This window comes from Ixodes scapularis, unplaced genomic scaffold (assembly GCF_016920785.2).
Source record: "Ixodes scapularis isolate PalLabHiFi unplaced genomic scaffold, ASM1692078v2 ptg003156l_1__unscaffolded, whole genome shotgun sequence".
Taxonomy (NCBI): Eukaryota; Metazoa; Arthropoda; class Arachnida; order Ixodida; family Ixodidae; genus Ixodes; species Ixodes scapularis.
The window spans coordinates 1-24,487 of NW_024610301.1; the positions used below are offsets into that span (position 1 = coordinate 1).

Sequence of the window (24,487 nt, forward strand, 5' to 3'; positions counted from 1 at the left end):
AGGCTTTATACTTTTCCCAACGTTGCTCTTTATTATCTTTAACCTAAAAATATCCGATTAGAAAATGGCACAGGAAGGTTAGGCCAAAACCAACATTTAAACTTTTTTGAGCTCTCCAGGTGCATTCACTTGGGAAAACGAAACCTGCCCCTCACCCTTCCCCCCCCCCCCCCCCCCCCCCCCCCCCCCCCATTTTCCAAAAAAAAAAAAATGTCATCAGCATCGCTTCTTGTAGCGTCTCACTACGCGCGTGACGCTAGTACGCAGAGACGCCAAGATGGACGCGTCTGCAGCTTTGCGGCGTCTCTCATCGAGCTTCAGCGTCTTTGCCACTTGGGACGGGTGCGGGATCCACTAGCGATGACATCATCTTCAGGCCTCGTCTTTTAGCCACTAGGTGGTATCGGGACACGTTACAGGTTGTAGAACTTGGGTTGAGCACGCAATATAAAAATATGGTATTTTGCGCGCTTTGTTCGTTTTGCTGGTCTGAGCTTCCCCACTAGTCATTTCACACCATCAAACTTCTTGTAAGCGTCGGGAAGAACTTGTGTCGCCCCCTCTTCCTATTACAACATTTGACGTCACGTTTTTAGTGCTGCCAGCAGAGCCCCTCAACCTCACACCAAATCTAGAAAATCAACAACCTTCGTGAAAAAACGAACTATTGCGTGCGACTTGTAATACTAGTACATTAATGTGTTGAATAAATTTTGAGGCAAATCAGTGAGTGTGAACGGCCAAGAATGGACCCGGTAAATGCCACCGGGGCGACTCCGAGTTGATAAAAAAGAAAAGCAGCAAGCAGGGGTTTACGAGACCCAGATATGACCCAAATCACACTTGCTGAACTGTCGTCGACGAAGCCACTCTCTATGCTTCTGCGTTTTAGCAACACACACAACAAATTATGTTAATGAAGATTCGCTTACATGCAAGAAAATAGGGACAGTGGCAGAAAAGGTTCATGAGCGTTCGCAAACTAAGCACCAGAAAAGAAACGTTTCACAAGGAACATCTTTAAACTGTGACACAGTGACTGCAAAAGTACTGACATACTCTTTGATACCCCTTTCGAAAGTGAACGCTCCCCAGTAGCTGTTTTGAGACCGCCAGACTTAGGACACGCACTTTGTGCATACATCGAACACGAGCACCCGCGTCGGCGTTCGGCGCATACTCAGGTGCAAATCTATTCGACACGAGTGCTGCGTCTGCACGAACTCGGCTGCAGTCACATGCTTCGCGCAGGAAGTAATGCCCAAAATATGGCAGCCACCAGTGTTGCTTAAGCCTTTTGAAAAGGGCATATTACAGATTAAATACCGCAGTAATAACTACAAAATTTCGCTGTGCGCTCACAAGATCTGACAGCACGTTTTCGTTCAAATGCAGAAAGTGAGAGAAGCCCTAGAGCCCCAGATGGACGTCGACCAGCCCACAGACTTTTGGGAACCAAAGCCGCTGGTAGTCATCAACAACCCCAAGAATGGCGTTAACCATCACGCCTCGGTCCTCAAGAGCCACAGGTACAAGGGCTACAGCAAAGGAGACTACGAAGGCGAAACAGTCATCTGAAACGGGACACAAAACCTTTTTAGTGTCGTCTGCGTTTCAAGAAAGACCCAGCAGAGCCATGCCCACACCTGCTTGGAGAACTGCGAGCTTTCAACGCAGAGTTCACCAGCTGTGAAAGGAACAAAAACTGTCTCCATATCTTGAGATGTGCGGTATAGTTTATTTGGACTAGCCCATGATCATTCCTAAATGCCCAGAGAAATAACATTATGGTCTGTATTTCATTAAAAAGGATAAAAAAACGCATTGGAGGCAGAAAACGTCCTGTGGTAGAGCTTTCAAGTTGCAAACAAACCATAAAAATAGCTTCAGTCGAGCAAGTCCTTGAGAGAGACAGTGCTTTCCCATGGTAATTTTCTCGCCCACAGCTTCGCCATGTGACCAGTGCCGACATGCACCAGATGGTTAGGGACCGAATTACGACGAGGCCCAATTTTTTTGTGAAATTGTTCTTTCCTATATTTCTCATTCTCTACCCACTGTGCTTGTCCTCAGTTGTTGCACATCCTGAAAAGCTGATCAAGAGTTCGTAAAAACTCCAGCACAGTCTAAGGTGCAAAAAGGGTAGCACAGAGACAGCAACCTATTTGTACAGTGGAGCTATGACTAGGTTTTTTTTCTTTGTATTTCAAACATCGAAGAGTGCCGGTTACCTTCTGGAGCATTGCTGGCCTTGCGGGCTGGTATACTGGCCAGTGCCACTCTGTCGGCACCGGCTCTTGTAAGATAGGTGGATGGCAGCAGTTGATGTTCTTGCAGCTGCCTCTAAGAGGCATAAGAGCATTGCTTTCATACTCAGCTGGAGTGTAGGCAATAAATACCTTAACATTTGCAGACCACTGCCTCGTTCTTGGTAATGCATGTCTGTCCTCTATTTCATTATGAGAAACCTTGAGACCAGGAACAAAAGGGGACAAGGACAACACCGTCTCATATGAGGCGGTGTCGTCCTTGTCCCTTCGGTTCCTGGTCTCAAAGTTTCTCAACATGGATGTGCACCAGCTCGCCTGCATTTTTTACTCTAATTTCACTGTCCTTTAGTACGAGTTTAAAACCCGAACGATCTAGTACCACAAGTCAAGCTAGCAACCAGCACCAGCTTTACAAAAGCAGCCTTTTGGCAACCTAAGCAACAGCACCAAGTACCAAAGTATTAACAGAATCATGTGTTTGTTACGAGTTGGTGATACTCAAGTGTGAGAAAGGTTGCCAAGGCATGCAATTTGTCACGTCTACGAGCAGCTTGTGGGATATCTGTCCAGTAGGACTACAGATGAGGACCACATAATGTTTGCCCATGTCACTGGACCAAGTGCAAATATGATGAAAGTGATAAGATGCCACTAAGCTCGGCCCCAGTCTCATAAACCACCAGCACAGAACAAAGGGAGTAAATCATAGCACTGAACTGATAGGAACAATGTGGGTATGGTTCACACGGTCAGCACTCGGACTACATTCCGTTTCACCTTACAATGGACTGCAGCAGATGCCACAAGTCGTCCCAGTCAATCCAGCGCCATACACGTGTCATGAAACCACACATCACTGCACCCCCTTCCAAAAGTCACACGTCACTGACACAGCAATGGAATGGCTTCAATGGCCTGTAGTGCCCTCTGCGGTTCATCGCAAGGTGAAATGAAGTATAGGCACATTACACTCAACTTCAGCTACTTTCCTGTCTGTTTCCCTTGATGCAATTTAGCATTTTTAAATTAGCAGTGGGACGCCATAAATGAAGTTTGGTAAATACAATTTCAGGCAAAAGCAATAAGGACATACCTGCCAACCTGTGGACTTCCAAATTCGTAAAAGTCCCCACGGCTGCGGGGGGGGGGGGGGGGGGGGGGGGGGGGGGGGGGGGGGGGTTACGCGAAGCGCTTACATCACACGTGCACGTGCTCCAAAATCCGAACTTCTCTCGCTTTTTGGGCGGCACGAAGCACGGAAATTTCGACGTGTAGGACTTCAGGAATACCCGAAAGTACCTCTTTTGAAGTTTTGAGTTCAGCATTGCGCCGCGAAGCCAAAGTGACCAGGAGAATGCTACAGTTACACGTGCAACAAACACAGACGCCGTACTTCTCGCCTCGAAACTGACCGAAACAACGAGGCCCAACGACGTCTGAACACGCCGAACCAACGTGCACCCCTGCACCGCCGAACATACGAACAAAGGCTTTGAGCTTTGGATTGGCTTTCGATCCGTGGCCACCGGATAGACGGATAGTAAAAACCACGACGCTGCTGTGGACGGTACCTATCGTCCTCTTGTGGCGGTGAAGCTACCGCCAACAACGGAGTTACAAGACAAAAAGAAAAAAAATATATATATATATATATTTTTCGTAAGATTTGAGGCAAGATTCGTAAAATCGTAAAATTGGTCTCAATTCGTACATCTTACGAAAAATTCGGAAGAGTTGGCAGGTATGTAAGGATATACTGTTGGATGCTGCTAATCCCCCTGACAACTTAAAGAGCCCCTAAGAAGAAAAAAAAAAAAGAAAAGAAGTTTTTTTTAAACAGCTTGGTCGAAACACGCGTGTCAAAAAATAAATTTTATGCGAAAAAAAAATTTTTTAGAGCAATATTGACGGCGAGAGATTTATTTGAAATTCTGCGCGCGAAGTCCATGACATCAAGGGTCATTCCGGAATGACCATCTTGGTCGTGCAGGTAAAGTCGATCCACCTCTCCTCCATGCGCCCGAAATGCCGAGAGAGAAAACAAGTTGAAATGAGATGACTGCCGACTAAATCGTGTCTCGCGCCGTCAATATTGCTCTAAAAAATTTTTCTTTTTGCATAAAATTAATTTTTTGACATGTGTGTCTCAACCAAACTGCTAAGAACAACATTTTTATTTTTATTTTCAGAGGCCTTTTAAGATATAATTCTAAAATTAGTGAGCTAACAGTTACGATTTAGTGTCGCAATCACCGGAGAGTTACAGCCCACAATGTTCTGAGCAAGTATACTAACAGGCCACCAAAACTTTTGTTTGATCAAATGATATGAAAAACATATTCAGCTATAGTAGTCCATAGAAAACTGCCAGCAAGTACTTCAGACCGATATGCAGGAAGGTTGTGCAGCAGTGTTCAAGTCACTTTTATTTAAACCACTTTCAACCTGCTGTTCCCAAAATTGGTCTTTAAAGAATAAATATGTGCCAAATGCCCCCCCTTTCCCCACCCCTTCCTCTACTTCCTGGATTTCTGCTGTCTGAGCGAACGTCCTTCTCCAGAAAAGGCTTCGAACTGCTCTTCGTTCTTGCTCTGAAGAAAGGAACAGAAAGAATTGTGTACGGTAAGAGGTTCCTGCTTTTTAAAACTGTCTAAGATGCACCACGCCAGAAAGCAGCCCTGCGGCCACTGGTATTCTACATATGCATGCTTTTGGTATCTGATCTTACCTGTCTGCTCAAGTGGCAGATAAGTGCCAATCGAAATGTGCTTTCCTCAAACACTAGAATTCTCTATAGTCACCAACACATATTGAAGAGTTTAGTAGGCTGTTCTGATACCCCCATACCTGCTAAGTTTGGAGAAACTAAATCTGGGAGGTTTTCTAAGCCAGGTAGCAGTCTTTTTAAAAATAAATATTGAAAATGAATAGAAATAAAGACAACTTTATTACATTTGTATTGCACTGCTCATGCTAGCAAAATACATGGAGGGATGGATGTTGGATGTAAACGGCTGTACCCTTTCTAACGGGCGGTAGTTTGCACCACCTAGCCGAACTCTAAAAAGACAAACATATGATTCCTCCCACCCTTCTAAGCCAATTTTCTGCCCCTAACTACCACCAGGCAGTGTGTGATATCACTGGGATAACTTTTGGGAGATTGGGCAGAAAAATCTAAAAAAACATCACCCCCTGCTTCTTCCTCCCGGCGAGGGAGTGGTCACCTTGTCGGCGTTACCCCAGAACCGGACCCACAGGGGGACAGGGTTGAGACTTCGGGCTGGAGCCACATGGGAGGCAGTTCCAATTTTCCTGTCCCGCCTGCCCCCAGCTGTGCTAGTTAGTTGTGCATCATTTAATTTTCCCCAGATAATTTCCACCAATCTTCTAAGCACCTCATTGTGACTGTAATCCTTTTCTCTTCCGTCCTTTGCTCGTCGCCAGTGAAACCCAGGGCCCCGGCCAAATCGGTTACCCTTTTAGAGAGGGAAGGGCAAAGCCCCGTGAACTTCAAAACCAAGTGCTCTAGTGTCTCGCTCTTATTATGGCAGGCAGCACCTAATGTGTCTGTCTGCTGAAATTTGGCCCTATACGTTCTGGTCCTCAAAACTCTTGTTCTCGCCTCGAAGAGTGCCCACCGCGCATCATCCATTTTGGTCAACCTTTGTTCAAATTTCAACTTACTTATTGCCTACCTGCTCTCAAAAGACAACCAGCCCATGTCACCCTGTATTCCCTCATTCGGTGTCATTCCATGTGCTCCCAGTGCCAATCTGCCTAAGCTCCTTTATCGAATCCCTAATCCTGATTGAACCTCTGATTTCATGCACAGTACCCCATTGCCCAAAGACAGTCCTGGTACCATCACTCCTTTCCATATACCTCGGACCACTTCATATCTATTATAGTTCCATAGTGCCTTGAGCTTCCTAATAGATGAATTCCTTTTCCCTTTTCTAATTATATTCTCCTTTTTCTCCTCTAGATAATTTCTTCCCTCATTGAGCCAGACTTAGATATTTGCATTTTCCAACAAGGTGTATTACAATGTCTTGTATCGTCAGGGGTTCCCTCTTTTCGTTGTTAAACACAATTACAGCTAAGTCTCGCTATCAGTGTTGCCATCTGTTGCGACGGCAAACGCTTGTTTAAAGGGGGGTACTCTCGAACTTGTGAGCTACCATAACTAGCTATATTTTGTGAATGCCCTGCTTTTACCCTTTCCACTATAGTATTTAGTATCATGAAATTCACATTGGTTATTGTGAAATAGGCAAACGAAAATGATGCCAAAAACCAACATTCAAATATACCCGCTCTTTTCAGTGTTGCGACATCAAGGGAAGGCAGGCTAGCGGGTCGAGCGGGAAATTTAAAAAAAAAATGGACTCTGACGAGCATTTGTTTCGTGCTGTTCCGCCGGTGCCGGAGCTAGCTTCCAAAGCATTCATTTGACACCATCAAACTGCTTGCTATCAGTTGGGAACGAATTTACAGTCGAAAAAGTGGACCCCTGCCTTCCGCTGGTGTCACTTCTTCATTGTTGCCGGTAGAGACTTGTAGTTTAAAAAAAAGGGTAAGGGCCAAAAATCTAAATTCAATAACTTTGTAAAAAAAAAATTATTTCGGCCTAATTTTTGGGTTACTAATTTGGTGATGTTCCTTGATGTGTTAGGAAATGCCGGAGTGCAGTGGAGGGGGCAGTTAACATGCGTTTTGAGGGAGATTTTCTGTCAATCATAGAATCATACGAAATGGTCAAAATTCGGGAGTCTCCCGGGTAATACTAAGGGAGACTTGACAGGTGTGTACCCCGGATAAGGATTCCCGATAATGATACGATGCGTGCGCAAAGGTGGCGGCGGAGCATCGGGTATTGCTATTGGAGTCGTCGGAACCACCTACTAAAACTCCATTACCCCGAATTTCACTTAAGCTTTTGAATTTGTCTGGAAATAAAGCTTTAAATTTTTCTCAAGTTAATCTCAATGAACAGCCGCTGCTTATTAAGTGCTATCATGGAGAACACAAGCTGAAACTGTCCTTCATGCTTCTTTGCCGTACCCGCCAGTTTTTGAGAGAGCCCTGGACCGAACTAGGAACGGAGTGCGAAGTTGAGGTCCCATGCTTCAGACTCTTTGACAAATTGAGATGTAACGGTGCTCGTGGGAACCGCAGACGCAGAAACAAGCCAGATTGGGCGTTTCCACACGTATTGTCTGCCGGGGGAGTACCAGCAATTTTAGTCCTATATACATTTCTGAGCCCACACCAAAATGCTGGGCATTTCCTTACACTGTGTGCTTTTGGCCAAATCGGTTGAGGATATGCCAAGAACTTATGAAAGCCACAAAATCCTTTTGATACGCGTCAATTTGCAAACATCCCATCTCAGCCGCAAGCGGTGGTTCTAAAAAATGGGGGGTCCGCAAAGGCATTCTAGGGGTCGGTGAAGCCCCGCCTCATCATTCAAGCCCGGCAGTAAACATTTTCTTTTTAGAGTTAGAAGAAACATTGCAATCTTTGGGCGAGTTTTCTCGTTTGTAAGTCAATAAAAGAAGTTTACTTCACGCCAGCCCTTAGTTTTATCCATTTGTCAAACCATTATAATAATTAACCTATGACTTTCCCTTCACCACACCACGAACGGGGCCCTCCAACACCTCCGCCAACCCACAAAGGGTCCGCGAAACATCAAGGGTTGAGAACTACTGTTGTACAGAAACATAATGTGAAAGTTAGATATAATTTATGATGTACCGTAAAATACTGCGGAAGCGCCCACTTCGTTCAAGCGCGCACTATTAACCTTTCAAAAACTTGGGAATTCAGCAAATTACACGTTAACCACCCAATTTTATTGGACAAGTGCCCATGTCTAGATTAACCCAGTTTTCAGTAAAAGTTGGGCGGGTGCTCCCCGGTATTTTACAGTACTACAAACCAAGAAGTGTACATAGAGGGTGTTTAGTTTTAATTAAAACCTTTTTTATTATTTTTTTTTATTAAAGGGAGCGAGTTACGAAGAAGCTGTCTTCACTATGTGTTTATCAGGCTTGGCAGACATTAGATAAATGAATAACAGTCGCGGCAAGTGGGCAAATTAACTCAAACTTGTCAATGAACTTTCAATAGGTTCTATATCGGTCACGGTGCTATGGGAGCATTGACGGTAATCACTATTGCAATTTGCAAGACGGTAATGGTTTCTTTTAGATATTCATCCATCAGTTTTCCCACTTTTTTGCCAGATTCCAAGTATCTGTGCAAAAAGAGCACTACAAGCCCTGCCCTGCCCACTTTTCCAAGCAATGGTGCTTGGAAGAATGACATAGTGGTCGTTATAATCATGTCGTCACCATCTCGGAAGCACATACTTGGTGCATTTGACCACGGCACACTGTAGAAATGGTGGCCATGCAACTGAAATGATTGTGTCGCTCTCCTAAGCATTATCGTGGGCAGGGTTTGCGGTGCTCTTTTTGCACGGAACTTTTGGAATTGGGCGAAAAAAACGTGAGAATGGTTAATCTAAAAAAAAACAATTACTTTTTAAAAATTCTTTGAATTGTCCTGGCCTTTCAGAGTAAGTTCGATCAATACTGCAATTGCATCATGAGCAATAAAATCTATATTAAAAACAAATATTTAACAGATTTTAGTTAATTTGTCAACTTACCTCTCTTATTTGCTTATTTAATGTCTGCTGAGCCTGATATACACCTACATGATGAAGAGGACACCCGGGTAACTCATACCACTTCTATTTTTTTTAAATTTGTTTGAATTAAATTTAAGCACCCTGTATAATAGAGCTTCGAATATGTATAAAGACAAACACACCAGTAGTATATTTATAGTACTGCAGCCTTTCTATTGCACCGAATACACATAACACTTCACTGTCTGTAGAGGTGCCCATTAAATCAAGTGAACCCCCAAGAAAACCCATGATTCCAACTCACATCAGGATCTTCTTGTGCCGGTCTAGCTGTCCGTATAAATCGCAGCGTCCCAATTTCGTAGTCGTAGTCGGGAATGCCTCTGTCATGTGGAAACGTATAGAGTTCAGAGCTTCCTTAAATGCTCCAGTGACTATACTAGTAAATTTGCACCAGGTTTAAAGGGACACTGACAGGGTATTTATGCTCGCCAAGGTTTTTATTTGTACATGACATATGGGAACCCAACTACCCAGAACACAATTTGCGGCTCGAAATTAATTTTCTTTCCACCCGAAAACCGCCGATCGAGAACTGGTTGGTTTGAGTCGCGCTCACTCTCTTCTGCATGGTCACGTGCCGCTTTTCTATGGTTTAGACACAACCACCAAAGAAAATCAGTCATGGGTCATCGAAGGCAAACATTCGATACTAGAAATAGACAAAAAACAACCGCATCTCCACGTGGTGAATGATGTTGATTGGGGCGAAGCTTTGGTAATGCTTGTCTGCGTAGATGCTGAGCTGCAGCATGCCGGGCCGCGTATTGTGAGACCCCCCACGGCAAAGCCCCGCAAGAGAGAAAAGAAGGAGGGAGAGGAGGAAAGGAAAAAGGGAAGAATGCCGCGATTGGCTGGCGCAGTCACGTGGTACGCGCGCGCTACGGGCTGTTCTAAGCTGCGTGCAGCCCCCCTCCCCCCCGCTACCGCCGACGCGAGCAGACGCCCTGCCGTTTTGTTTTGGAGTACTCCACGCCCCAGTCGAAAAAGTGCATTGGTGCAGTCCTAGATATTGGAAGGTATCGTTACTGTGAAACTGGATAACATACGCGCACAGGTCTCAATGCTGACTGGGCAGCTACGCTACGGCCGTTTTATGCTTTCTGCCGTAACGTTCGCGTACTCCAGGGCGGAAGGGTGTGTTTAGGCCTAAGGACCCGTGACCGCTGCCAGCGTTCCGAAGTCATTTACGGCCTGGAAATAAACCCAGCTCGTTTGGCTTTCGCTAAAACATCCAGTGTAGCTAATGTTTTATTTCATTCGAACGACGCGCCGCTGCGGTGTTGTGTAGTCTGCCCTACAGCGATGCCCAACTCGCCGCTTGGCTGCATTATTCACGGGTGTAACATCATTCGCCCGTTGCTGGCCTCAACAGGAATCGCGCCAGGTACGTATGAGACGCCAACGGAGCACAAGCGGTGATCTGGACCGCGAGTGCACGTCTGAATTGTGCTTTGCATATACACTGTCACGCCTCTTCGAGAATCAATCGCGCTCCCCGCAGCTAGTCGAAATGGAGAAGTGCATTGTCAAGCCTGTAACCCTGCGGCGAAATTGATCTATACCCGATGTCAGCTTTTTTGTGCTCCACTGGAAACGGTACTAAAGCGTGAACGCAGCTGCTTCGACCAGTGCTTTTTTTTTTTTTTGCGCGATCACTCGAGGGGCTGAAGCATGTCCGCGGGCAGCGTGCACGCACTCGTACACCCACAGTGGAGTGACGCGAAGTGACGTAGCGATTGTTACAAATTTAGCGAAGGAAGCGGGCAGTGAGAAAATATTCCACAAGCCGACTGGCCATCTACTGTCATCGTCCTCACCTGCAGCGACGACTGGGCACGTGTGTGAACGAATTGGTTGATGTCAAGGGTCGTCCTCGCTGTGCTTACCAATTAGCCTCTGCAATGTGATATGCCCACATGCCCACTCTTATGCGTACGCATGCTGCAGACAGCAGGTGTCAGATTTGTCCTAGCTATGCTTACCTCAAAATATCTTCAAAGGATTGTATTCACACATGTCCGCAAGCCTCGGATAGTTTTGCCCGAGTGACTTGGAGCCTGTGCTCGACACAGGGGGGCTATGTTGCACGTTTTGGACTCCCAGAAGACTAGGGAGAAGGAAGTGACGTAGGTGTGAATGAACGTGTCTTGGCAACTTCTGCAGATACTGTCATCAGCGACTACACCAATCAACATCCAGCGAGCATCGTTGACGTCACTTCCTTCTCCCTAGTCTCCTGGGAGTCCAAAACGTGCAACATAGCCCCCTGGTGCGAGGGCTGGCTTTGCCTGCCTGAGCTCCATCTTTCTTTGCGACTACAAAAAGCTGGCCAAACTGGCACCTGGCATTGGTGAATAGGTAGTCTAGACATAAAGGGAAACCGAGGTCAGCCAGCGTGAACTTTGCTTCAGCAACAGGGTTTCAAAATGCAGCCGCAAAAAGATGCACTACATGTTGGGCACATTGCCATTGACGTTTCTGTTTCCAGCAGCTACAAAAATAAGCACTCTCATCTCAGTTTGCCCTCTTTTCCAAACTTGGTGATGTTAACCACTTGCGAGGTTCCATCAACCCAAATTTCCACTACAGAATACTGACACTTCTGGCTGCATGACCTCCACTGGGCCATGTGCAGTCAAATCATGGAATGCCTAATTTTTCTGAAACCAGTAGGGAAAATATACGAGGCAAGACATTCTCAGATGATCAGCATGGTCGACTATATATGCAGCAGACCCGACAACAAAACTCCCTGCACACAACTTTAGAAATCCATCCATTTATTTCAGGCACATTGCACTTGCGAGCAGGCAAGCACGAAAGCAAGTTTACATCACGAGCACTGGCAGTGCAACACAAGGCGCGCAAATACGCCCAACAAAAAATATGAAGCATAACGAAGAACTGTGGGCTAGTACTGTAGAAAGTTGTTAAAGATTGGTACACAACCTGTCTGCAAGGGAAGCTTGAGAAGTAGTGAGCCTATTTTTGATGGGACTGTCACATGCAAATGGCCCTTTATTATTTCTCTGCAAAGTCTCCTTTGAGTGTTATGCACTTCTAGTGGAGCCCACCCACTGAGAAAAAAGTAATTTCTCTTGGTCCTCACACCACTCACGTGCAGCGTCTATGACGGCTTCCTTGCTGGAGCGGCTGTCTTTAAAGATCTTGTTTGAGCGCAGGGAATAGATGAAAGTCCGATGGTGCCAGATCCAGTGAGTAGGGTGCCAAGGCATAAGAGTTCTAAGTCACATTCATGGAACTGCGGGGCAGGTAGTGAGACAAGCTGGAATGTCTTGGAGGAAAGTCACATCGCCCAAGTTTTCTGTGATGTTTCTCGACAATGGTGGCTCACAATTTTACAACATGCCAAGCTCGATGGATTGCTGTTAAAATGATGTGGGAAAAGTAAAACTACACACTGGCATGGTTCTTTTCTAATGTGCTTGCTTATTTTTAAGCAGGCTCACTACTTGTCAAACATTGCACATATGAATCCAATGAGAGGGGTAATCATTTTTAAGTAGCCATAAAAAAAGTGAACACTATTAGTGGTCCCAGTAAACAGGAATGAAGAGGAAGGAGTAGTAAGCCTTAGTTTGTAGACAGCGGTCAGAGCCCCATTCCTTCCTGTGTGTGTTTGTGTATTTTGCACAAGCCAATGCATATAACAGACACGTACCAACTAGTTTAACCCATCCCCATACCTATTAGTGTAAAATAACATTGAAAGTTTAAACCATGTGTACTTGGGGTCAAGAATGATGATCGTGGTCGCTGTTCTAGTGCTTAGAGCGTCTGCCCATTCCAAGTGCCCAACCCCAAATTTTATAACATTTGAAAGAAAGAAAAAAAAATGTGCACAGTACACATATATACATGTTAATATGATGACCTAACAAGCACCCATCCCCCAATGGTTTGTGACTATCTCAAAATTTTGAGTGGGCACTTGCTCGGTAGGTAGTCTGCCACATGAAATCGAATACTTCTAGCCTCTGAATTTGGGACGAAGACCATCTGTATGCTATATAGAAGCTGCCCACCAGGAAAAAGATAGCCAGGGCTGGTCAGATATACTCGAAAACCTATTCTGGAGCACAAATACTGCAATACATGTACTGCGAGGATAAAATACAAAAACAGATACAATTGTCTTCACAAGTGCAGCAAGAAAGCATTCTACAGGGTGATACAAGGAGACGCCAGGCTCTTTAAATCGACCGGAAAATTCGCTTTCTTAACCTATCGCTCTACGACTTTGTGCAGCGTTGCCCACGGATGGTGCATTTTTTTTGTAAAATTTGCAAAGAGTGATTTTACCTGAGGAAAAAGTAAAGAAAGAAAAAGGCTTAGCTCCTATGGAAACGCAGCGACGCCACTGGTCTGCAAACAACAGAGCGCCGTTTCGCATGGAGGTAGGAAGCTTGTGGAGGAGACACGACGCCCCCAACGATGAGCAAAAACCAAGAGACGCTTGTGGACGAAAAGGGGAGCTGGCTCAACAGCTGTCCAATAGCATCTCTTGGTTTTTGGTTATCATTGGGGGCGTGTCCCTCCACGCTTCTGGCTTCACCCCTGGTAACCTGATGTCGCCTCCAGAAGCTTCCTACTTCCATAGACAAGAAAGGACGCCTTTAGAGGCTGTTGTAAAATAAAAAGAAGAGAACTTGGAGATGCCCGAGCAGGAAAGAGAGAGTGGCAAACGACTTTGAGGACGAGCCGAGACCGAGGCACCGGCCCCTTTCTAGGAAACCGCGAAGAGGGACGGGGAGCCGCAAGGAGAGCGCGCCCGACTGTGGGGTCATAAATGACGAGCCCCCCTCTTGGACCTTGCTTTGTGCGGGCCACTTCTCCCTTCTTGTTTGACCGACGGTCGAAGGTGAACGTGCCTTCGCTCGCTTTACTTGAATCAGTTTTCACTAGAAATAAACCATGTTCTGTTACACTAAAAAACAATGAGTCCTTTCCCTAATTCCACACTGTTAAAAAGTTGGTGCCGAAACCCGGGAATGAAGGAAATTAGGACGTGACTTCAACGCAGAACATCCAACGACAGAAAAGGGAAAAAGACGAACGAGAAGAAGGCAGGAGCCATCTTGGATTCGCCAACGGCTGAGGCAACGAGCTCCGGACCATGGAACAACTCAAGGGGAAACGAACTGCCCTGCAAACACAGGTGACCAAACTCCTTTCTGAAATTGATTCATACATCAAAAGCAATGAGAAAAACGAAAAGAACCTCAGCATCTTTTCCGCAAGGCTTGGTGCCCTCCAAGCCCAACTGAACGAGGTGGACGCCGCCATCGAGCCACTGGTGCCGGAAGAAGCCGAGCAAAACTTTGTGCAAACAATTGAATACAATGATCAGGTCCTCACCTATATTGCAACACTTCAGGAAGAGTTGAAGGAAGTCCGAGCAAGGGCACCACAAAATTCGGATTCATCGGCGATGCACAACAACGGAAACGCGACAACGACTGCCTGTCGAGTGAAGCACCTGAAGCTCGAGCTGCACAAGTATGACGGCAAAAGCGTCTCCTGGCAAGAGTTCTGGGAGCAGTTCGAGCAAGTAATACCTTCGACAAGTTCGGGTACCACAGGGCTGCGGTGACCGGCGAGGCGTCAAGTGCCATCAGGGGTTTGCCTCTCACATCACGGTGCTACGAGGACGCGGTGCTTCTGCTGAAGAAACGCTTCAGAAATGAGGACATCCTCGTTCAGACACACATGCAGAAGCTCCTAAATCTACAGCCAGTGCGAAACGCCGACGACGTCCGGGGTCTCCGTCGACTCTACGACACCATCATCTCCCATCTCCAAAGGCTGGAGGCACTCGGACAGAAGCATCAGACCTTTGGTGCTCCTCTGTTTCCAATGGTTTACCGTGCACTGACAAAAGAAATCTTGCTGAATTTTAACAGAACGATCGTGAACGAGCAGGCATCAGACGTGTCGACGCTGGACGCTTCAGCTGGTGGGATGTCCACGAGATTTGAGGACTCTCGGGAACGGCCGATGGAGACAAGCACCATTGAACGAGGTATCGTGCCACTAATCTCACGACTGCTTGCCTTTTTGAGAGTCGAAGTCCAGAACCGCGGGAACCTAGCTACACAACAAGCTATAGGCACGAGGCAACAGCCACGTGGATTAAGGGCAGAGAAGAAAAACGAGAAGAAGGGAAGTCCTGAAGAACGCTATCAATCCTCCACAGCATTACTGCATAAATGAACGAAACTTGGTAGCTGTTTCTTCTGCAAAGAAAAAACCGTGCAACAGCTGCCTGCCCTGCTGAACCCAAAGAGCCCGTGCCACTCTGTCCGTCTTTCTTTTTAACGGGCAGACGACTGACGACGCAGCCAAGCATAGGGAGGAAAGATGTCTAAGGTGTTCACACCAACCTTCGCAGGTTTTGGACCCACCGACAGATGACAACGGAAGCCTTCTGGCGCCGATGGAGCCAAGAGTACATGGCGGAACTGAGGAATGTGCAAAGCCAGAAACAACGCCAAGAAAAACTGCTGGAAGGGGGTGATCTGGTTCTTCTTCGCAACGGCCTGCGACCCCGACAGCAGTGGGGACTCGCTAGGATCCAGCAGGTGTTTCCGGGAAGAGACGGCAAAGTATGATCATGCCTGCTCAAGATGCCCAGAGGGTCAACGCTCAAAAAACCTATAGTCCAGTTATTGCACCCTCTTGAAATTGCATAACGGGACAAAAAAAAAAAATGACGCTGTCATTTTGGGGGGAACGTGTTGTAAAATAAAAAGAAGAGAACTTGGAGATGCCCGAGCAGGGAAGAAAGGGCGGCAAACGACTAGGACGACCCGAGATTGAGGCACCGGCCCCTTTTCAGGAAACTGCGAAGAGGGACGGGGAGCCGCAGGGAGAGCGCGCCCCACCGCGGGGTCATAAATGACGAGCCCCCCTCTTTACCCACGCTTGGGGGCCACTTCTCCCTTCTTGTTCAAACGACGGTCGAAGGTGGACGTGCCTTCGCTTGCTTTACTGAAATCAGTTTTCACTCGAAATAAACCATGTTCTGTTACACTAAAAAACAATGAGTCCTTTCCCTAATTCCACAGGGGCGTTCCCACCGACCGCGAGCTCTACTTTTGGCTTCACTTGGGATTTTCTTGTTTGGCCGCCTTGAGTTGGTATGTCGCCTCCTATTTCTTGCTATTTTCATAGTTGTTACCATTACTGATATCGATGAGTATGCATTATTTAACCAGATTCTAGAGCAGATTCTGTTCCCGCAAGTGTGGGAAGCATTGTTTCATAATTTATGATAACGCACCAGTAAAGCATATCATACAACACCAAAGCAAGTCTAAATATGTTGTTCAACTTGTATTTCTACGTGATTGCGCAGCAAGGTCTTACATGCTACAGCCAGCACGCCCCGCCATTTATAAAAAGCAGACGCCCCTCAGTAGAACTTCTCAATTAAAGAAAACAGATTATACAATCAGAGTTCTAGCACAATTTGCAGTTCAGCCTTTACAACTAATAAGCTCACATGCATTTTTATTTTTGCAAATTTAAACATGCGCGCTACAAGCAGCGAACACACTCGTGCCTACCGACACGAGGGCGTGAAAATTGCAAGGTTTTGCATTACAGCAGCTGAATTCCATTATTCGTTCTACCTGTGATGATGATGGACTTTGAGATTTTTTACGTGCGAGGTGGACAGATATGGGACACCGAGAACTGCATTGACAACATCGACGTGCTTCGCGTCACTCTCACTAGTGACCGAGATACTTACCAGTGGCTGGAAAGCTACCTCCAAGCTACGAATATGTCATGGATCATGGACTGGGAACTTCCTAACCCAACAAGGTAATGGAAAAACTTTGCCTACTTTCCCTGCTCATATGTCACAGACCATACTTTGTGTTAATATTGTATGAATGTTAATGGGTTACACGGCCACCATTAGGAACTTCTAATTGGTTCCTTTGACACATGCTGGTCGTGATGAGGCCCCTCCAGGCTCGTCTGCGGTTGCTGCACCCCCTCAAAACGGCCCTCGGATCGTATGAAAGTGTGGCATAGTCGACTCATGGGATGATATTCTCTGTACATGCTAAAACTTGCACAATGTTTTTGTTCTGCAGCACCTTGGCAACTGTCAATTATCTATCTACATATCTGTTACAGTCTCTTTAACAGGCAGTAGTTGAAAAAGAGGATGGAACTTTGCAAGGAGAGGAAAGTAGTGACACATGAGGAACAAAGAAAGGATGAATATTAGCTGGTCCTGAACGGGTTGTTAGTAAAAGATACACCATGATACTTTCTTTCAAAGGATGCTGCTGACGTACTGCAGCAGATTCAATAAGAACAGTGGCGGTACCATTGCCTGGAGCAGGTGCTGTTAGAAATGAAGCGCACAAGGAGCTGCAGGCGATTCCTTTGCACCTGGTTTGGAAGCGGCCTACAGCAGTGCCAGGAAGCACGGGCGATGCATCAAGGTGCAGCCCACAGAGATTGCCAGGTGTCGACCGGACATCACTAGAGGCGCAGGTCCAGTGTCCGCCGGCAGCCCTTCCAAAGGCTCCGGCACCAAGAGGAGCAAGCAGGTACATGATCTGCACTTCCGCATCAAGAGTGGGTGCCTCACGTCAAGTACCACGGAACCGGACACTAAACAGGAGATTGGCAAGAACACTGTTGTCACCTCCGACCATAGCTGCCTCAACTTCTCACAGACACTTTTTTTTTTCTCTTTACCTACCGTGAAATATTAAGAATCTGCCCATGCAACAATAACCCCCCACCGCCACTTTTTGCAACATTTGCAAAACAGGCTAAGGATATTTTTGTACAAAGTTAAAGGGGCCCTGCAAGGACTTTTTTACTGGTTTTTAATTTGCACCAAACCTGAGCACACTGAATGTAGTAACTTAGTTAAACTTTATTTTTATCAAAATGCACTTTATTTTAATAGTTATAGGAAAATTAAAATGACAAAAACAAGCAAACAATAACGTTCCTCATGATGTCCTTGGCTGCTTGAGTGGCCGTGAACTAGAGGAGGGGTAGTGAGCTCGGCGAGCGCTCACGGCTGCCGCACTCCGTGTCGACAGCGCGAGGGCGCCACCAAAGCACGTTCTGAATAGGTTGTACGCAGCAGGCAGCCAGAGCGGCTCTCATTGCATTTGCTGCGTGATTAAACACTAATTCGGCATGACACTTCATTGGCTACAAATGACAGCAACATGGGGTAAGGATCAGTTCAGAATGGGAGCCACTTCGCACTGCAATACCGCCAAACAGCCAAACCGCAAGACAGAGCTTCTCGCCGAAGGCCTTCGAAACGCTCGGAGCCGGTCGGATCCTCCTGTCCATACGACCGCAGCGCCGCCTCGTACATCCGGGACCTTTCCGTGTCGGTGCCACTGCTTGGTGGCGGGTATGTCAACAGGTCATTTCTTGTTTCCGTACTTTATAAACTGCATTCGTTTCTTTTCTGACCTAAAATACTGAACAAAAACTATTTTTATAAATAATTAAAATGGTTCGCGCCACTTACATTTTGTATTTCGACTAAAAAGAAGCTTTTAGCGGCTCTGACCAGTAGTAAGCCCAGGACCAAAGACGTCACATTTTGCGCGCTTTCGGTACTGTGGGTCGCTCCCGTCGGCGAAGGAGGTTTCCGCGTCGTCCGGTTAAAATGTGGCGCACTGATATTTAGTTACTCTCCCCGTGCCCGCTGGCTTGCCCGAACTCCAAGAGATTTAGAAACCGCAAAAAAGGTAGACGCTTAAATATGATTGCAGGGCCCCTTTAAGTACAAAATAAGCGATTTGATAACAGTATCCAACATAAGGAAGGTAACACAGAGAAGGGGACAGACAACAACAATGACTTCTAACTTGCAACAACATTTATTGGCCTGAAGTTACCATATATAGGAGAAGGAAAAAGAGGTGAGGGTGAAACATTACTTTTTTTTCTCTTGTCACTCTGGCAGCTTTCACTTTCCCCTTTTCCCTCCTTCACCTATATATGTGAACTTCGGGTCAGTAAATGCATTTGCCAATAGACAATATGCGAAATGCATAGTGCCATCTAGTGAGGCGCCGAAGAGCATGCTCTGTCTCACTAGTTGGTTTCGGTGCTGGCAAAGGCCAGGGTGCAAAAGCGTAGTTCTGAAAAATCCTTTACTCGCACAAACATTCGCGCAGAGAAAGCGCTTTCGAAAACCAGAAGCCCAAGCCCGTGCCCGCGCCTTTGCCGGCACTCAAAGCCAAATTTCAAGCTGAAGTTTATGTCTGCCATGTTGGTTGCGGCGAGAAACCAGCGACCGGTGTGGCAATAAGCATGTACATGCGCAAGAAAGGCGTCAAACAATACTAACCCTTAGCTCGCAGGTGTGAATGAGGAGCGATGAGAATGAGCAGTAGGCCGCAATTGCTACCGACAACGCTATGAAAGTGACAAACAGCAGAGAAATCTCGACGCAACAAAGATGGCAGCGCACAGAGTGTTGCCAGGCGTTCAAACAATTTCGCATATTGTCTATTGGAAGTCATTGTTGTCCATCCCCTTCTTTAAGTAACCTTCCATATGTTGGACACATATTTTTTGCATATTGATGACCTATGAAGCACCCATCCCTAAATTCTGAGGAAATGTCTAGAAATTTTGAGTGGGCGCTTGCTCAGGATTTTACGGTACACGGGTTTATGTTGGCAAGTCATGCCTATATGTGGTTTTGTTTGCTGTAGTTTCTTATCAGTGTTTTACGGTAGTGTCATAGCTGGTATTGGAAGACACTTCACTCTCTGCTTCTCTACAAGCCCCTGCCTCAAGTTACGCAGCAAAGTCATAGCGCTATCTGCTTTCCTTCGCAAGGGTTTGTGTGGGGTGACAGAAGAGGTTGTCGCTCTTACCATCCAAAATGGTATGCCCCCTCCCCCCACCTCAGCCAATGTCATGAAACAGACAATGCACAGGGGCATCTCTATGAAATCATTTTTGCACCAGCGACTTTAAGCCTGTGCATAACACTTGTGGCAGAGGCATCTAATGAATTCTTCACGTATTGTAAGAGTTTGTGGTTTGTTAAAGGGGCCCGGCAATCATATTTAAGCATCTACCTTTTTTGTGGTTTCCACATCTTGACAACTGTTTCAATCACTTATGAAAGTAGCTTTTGTTCAGTATTTTAGATCAGAAAAGAAACAAATGCAGTTTATAAAGTACGGAAACAAGAAATGACCCGTCCACATACCCGCCACCAAGCAGTGGAAAAGGCTGCGCATACTAGAAAAGGGTAGTGGGATGAGGCACGAACGAGCAGTGAGTTACAAAGGTCCCGGATGTACGCGGCGGCGCTGTGGTTGTATACCGGCTCGAGGATACAACCGGTTCCGAGCGTTCTGAAGGCCTTCGAAGCAGGTTTCGCTTGCGGTTTGGCCGTTGCGCGGTATGGCAGCGCGAAGTGGCTCTTGTTCTGAACTGATCTTTACCGTATGTTTGCTGTCGTTTGTGGCCAATGAAATGTCATGCCGAATTGGTGTTTAATTGCGCAGCACATGTATTGCGAGCCACCCTGGCTGCCCGCTTCATATCCAGAACATGCTTTAGTGGCGTCCTCTTGAGCCGTCAAAACGGAGTGCGGCAGCCGTGAGCGCTCGCTGAGCTCGCTACCCCTTCTCTAGTTCACGGCCACTCAAGCGACCAAGGACGTCATGAAGGAGGTTATTTTTTGCTTGTTTTTGTAATTTTAATTTGCCTATAACTTCTAAAATAAAGCGAAATTCGAGTTACTACGTTCAATGCGCTCAGGTTCGGTGCAAATTAAAAACCAGTAAAAAAAGTCCTTGCAGGGCCCCTTTAAGAGTGCAACTATCTTTCGTCTGGACTGGTAGGAAGTTAGCGTAAGCACACACATGCTGTGATTTCGGGTCTTAACATGGAAGGTGTTATAGGGCTTGCTTCCAAGTCTAGGGCATGATAAAAACAATAAACACGGCTGGTAAATTTAGCGGGCGGGTGGAGGTGTAAATAGTCAGTGTACATCAGTTTTGTTAGATATGATCAGAGTAATATGTTGTTCAAAATGTAACCAGCTTTTGTGTAGGCTAGCGAGGGCGTAACATTAATGAAGTGTGATTTTTTAGCAAAGAGTCCTACCATCCTCCTGCTGATGGGAGGCCAAAGAGTAAGCATATTCGGTTGTGCGATTTTTGTATTTGTTGCTAAAGGTGCAACAATCGTCTCTGCTAGGTCAGCTTGTTCAATGGGCTTTCAACACGTTGGCTGGATTCGCTCTTGTACAGGCGGCATCAAAATGAGCTGGCTTGTCGCCACACCGGCCGGAGTGGCAAAAATCTCACATGTGGTGCCACTGTCGCGATAGCACTGAGAGCGAGGCTGGAACGGACCACCGAGATTTCATGCATAGGCGAGGCTCCAAGGTTGGGAGAACTCGTTGCAGGGCCAGCTGTTGGTTTTGATGCATCATCACGCCTGTCATGTTTTCTTTGTTTACAATCAGTTGTTGTTGGCTAAATGCACAGCTTATCATTACCATTAACCTCCCCCTTGCATAAAATCACAGCAGCCTGTTCCAGTCTTGCTCTACACGGCTTATCCCGTCAGGGGTAAGCTGAATCTGGCCGTCGCTCCACCTCATTTTGATGCTGACTGTACCTGGGATGTTTCTGTGGTTACGGTACACAGCTTGCATGTGACGTCATTCTCAGCCATGCCAATATTTTATGCGCCGCGAGCGTTCGGTTCGTCGTGTTAGCTTCACACCACATAAGTTGTAGTTTGAAGAAACCACTAACTGGAACAATCTGTCAGTACCCAGCAATGGCGACACTTGCGAGCTATGTGGGAGCTGCAGGTGCACAGCAGGTGCTCAAGTGCTGTCAGGTTGTTCATTACACCACACGTTTAACGCTTAAAACTGCAGAGGTGCTCAGTATACTCAGTGTACTATCAACTCTTGCCTCTCCCAGTTTGAAGCCCTTAATGTCAACAAAATTATGTCACACTCTTCTTTACTGACTCATTTGTTCAACTGTTCAGATGTCTTCTCTCTCTCTCTTCTTCTTTTTTTTTTTTTTTTCTTGTAGTAGGCAGAGCGCTAAAATTGTAAAGGAAATTCGTAGAAGCCTCAAAAAGGGATATAAGGTTCCGCTAAGAGACTTATTCCTTTTGCGTTGCTCACGCTAGCTACCATGATCCCCCACCCCTTGGCGCGAGTTCAAAGCTTTTTAGAAATTCAAACAAAACATTGTGTGCGTCCGTGCGCGCGAGCTTTATTGGGGAAGGTGTCATACGTACGTACATGAAGCTACGTCCACTGCTTTTGTTGCGCGAGCACTCGAGAAGCGGAAACACCTGCCTGGACAATGGTCACCCACTCTTACCTTCCCCAGAGCAAACTTTACGACTAGGCGATTAAACCGTATATGTAGAAAACACACTCCAAACCTTATAGTGCAGAAGAGGAGCGCAGCTGCAGCTTAACCGTCGACGGCCGCCATTGATAATGTCGATGTGCGTGCAGTTTTCTGTGGATTGGAAGGCGCCTAAGTAGATTTCAAAATCAAATAAACGCTTGTAAACAGTGTTAGTAATTAAATTTAAATGTTTTAGTTTTTTAAATAATTAATTACGCTATGGTTACGAAACAACGAAACCAAGGCCGTATTCCAAATTAATTCGAGTTACTCTGGCGCACTAGTGCTCTGGCGGGTTGTGTCACGTGACATAACGTTGGACGCGGGTCTAGTAACGGTGGGACGTGGTCAGGTTTTAGAACGCCTAAGTAAAAAAAAAAAAAAACACCTAACACTAGAGTAAGATCGAGTGCATTTTGGAACACGCAAATACGACGCTAACGACACACACGACCACCATCATCATCATCATCATCACCACCATATGGACAAAATGGCGCCGTTATCTTCGGAGAATCCTCCTTGGCTCGGAGTCGGTGCTCTTCGAACAGTCTTCGGGTTCGTTCTCGCGTTGTCCGTCTCTTTTTAACTTCTACATGCTCTACACACAAAAAAAGAGGTACTGGTCCTGTTTTTTGTCCTTCTGGAGTTTTGGTACAGTCTGATCGCTTTTCATTGTGGTGGATATCGCGCTGATGTTTTTATTAAGGTTATTCACTGTTATTCCCCTTGATAGTCTTACGTTCTGCTCAGGAATTATACATGTTAATTAGCTGCAAACCAAAAGTCAGTATGTCCTTGGTCGTTTCTAATTGTGTCGTACTACTGGAACGCCCAACAGCGATTTTTTCCTGGACACCTCAGACATTGACGTATCACCACAAACTCCGATCAACGGTTGACGACGAACAAGTCCTTGTTTGTCGTGTTGTATTAATTTTAAAACCTCATAGCGCCGTGCTGTCACAAGAGAGAGAGGCAACATAAAAAGGACGGCAATTGCCCGACAGGCACAAAATAGGCCCATCTGACTTTTATTGTCGCAATCGCAGAGCGGCAGTCCCACCAAAGAACGCTGACAGCGAGGTTTGGGCACAATATTTTCGCACTCAGAACTGTGGCTGGCTTATATATGACGATAAGTTTATTTTCCCTTAACTTGTACTGAGGACCACGATGAGACTATTAATACTCTATTAAACTTTTTTTTTTAATATTAAATATTCATACAATGAAACGTGAGATCAATTACTTATTGTGCTGACAATGACTCCAGTCAGCTTCCATTTGTAGATACTCCAGTGTCCAGTTATGTCACAAGCCACAAAAAATGACTAGCCTCTCAACCCTTCCACAACCAGACCTGCAACGTTACTAATGGCGAATTCCACTGGGCGTTTTGGAGCGCGCCGGGATCAGTTGACCAAATCCGGACTGGAGCACACGATCCGAACGGGGTCGCCTCGATTTCGATCGCCCAGTGAAATAGGCTCACTCCAGAAAAGTCGATCCCGGCGCGCTCCAAAACGACCAGTGGAATTCGCCATAAAACACTCAGTTGGAAAACTGCCACAGAGACTAATCTGAAAAAGTGGCCCCGATCTGTCCTCAAGAACCGAGCTAATGACGAACACAACGCCGCCATTTCTCCCGCAGCGGCCACTGGAGGAACTGTACGTTACTTCTATTTTGGCTTTAATCGGCCGTTGCTGAGCCAAAACAAATACAGCGGAAGAGGTTACAGGGGTGCCACCCCCGTCTCCCCAGCGAACGCACCGCGACTTACTACTGAAGTTAGAATGCACCTAGGTCGGGACGCGCTACCTGAAAGCACCAGTGAGGCATGGTTGTATAAAAACAATATTAATTGTGCTGCAAAACCCTGCAACCTAAAGATTTTAAAAACACCACGCGCCCATCATTTGGTACTAAACTCCAATAAATTTCATACAAAAAGAGTCTTTTCCGTTTGTTTTTACGCAAAAACATGCTTTCTAAAAGCTCAAGGTGACCACAGTACAGACAAATGATAAAGAGTGGCGCTGTTGTCGTAT

At 46.2% G+C, this 24,487-nt stretch overlaps 1 protein-coding gene across 1 annotated transcript in view; it reads right to left on the reverse strand.

Moving 5' to 3' along the window:
* Nucleotides 1–4,670: 4,670 nt before the first annotated feature.
* The window catches only part of LOC121834690 (ubiquitin recognition factor in ER-associated degradation protein 1-like), a 45,078-nt gene continuing 25,261 nt past the window's right edge, over nucleotides 4,671–24,487 (reverse strand). The window contains exons 11-12 of the mRNA XM_042288418.1: nucleotides 9,239–9,317; nucleotides 4,671–4,861 (exon numbers count right to left, since the gene is read on the reverse strand). Of these exons, the coding sequence (XP_042144352.1) occupies nucleotides 4,787–4,861; nucleotides 9,239–9,317 (154 nt within the window). The 3' untranslated portion in view covers nucleotides 4,671–4,786. The remainder of the gene's footprint in view (nucleotides 4,862–9,238; nucleotides 9,318–24,487) is intronic.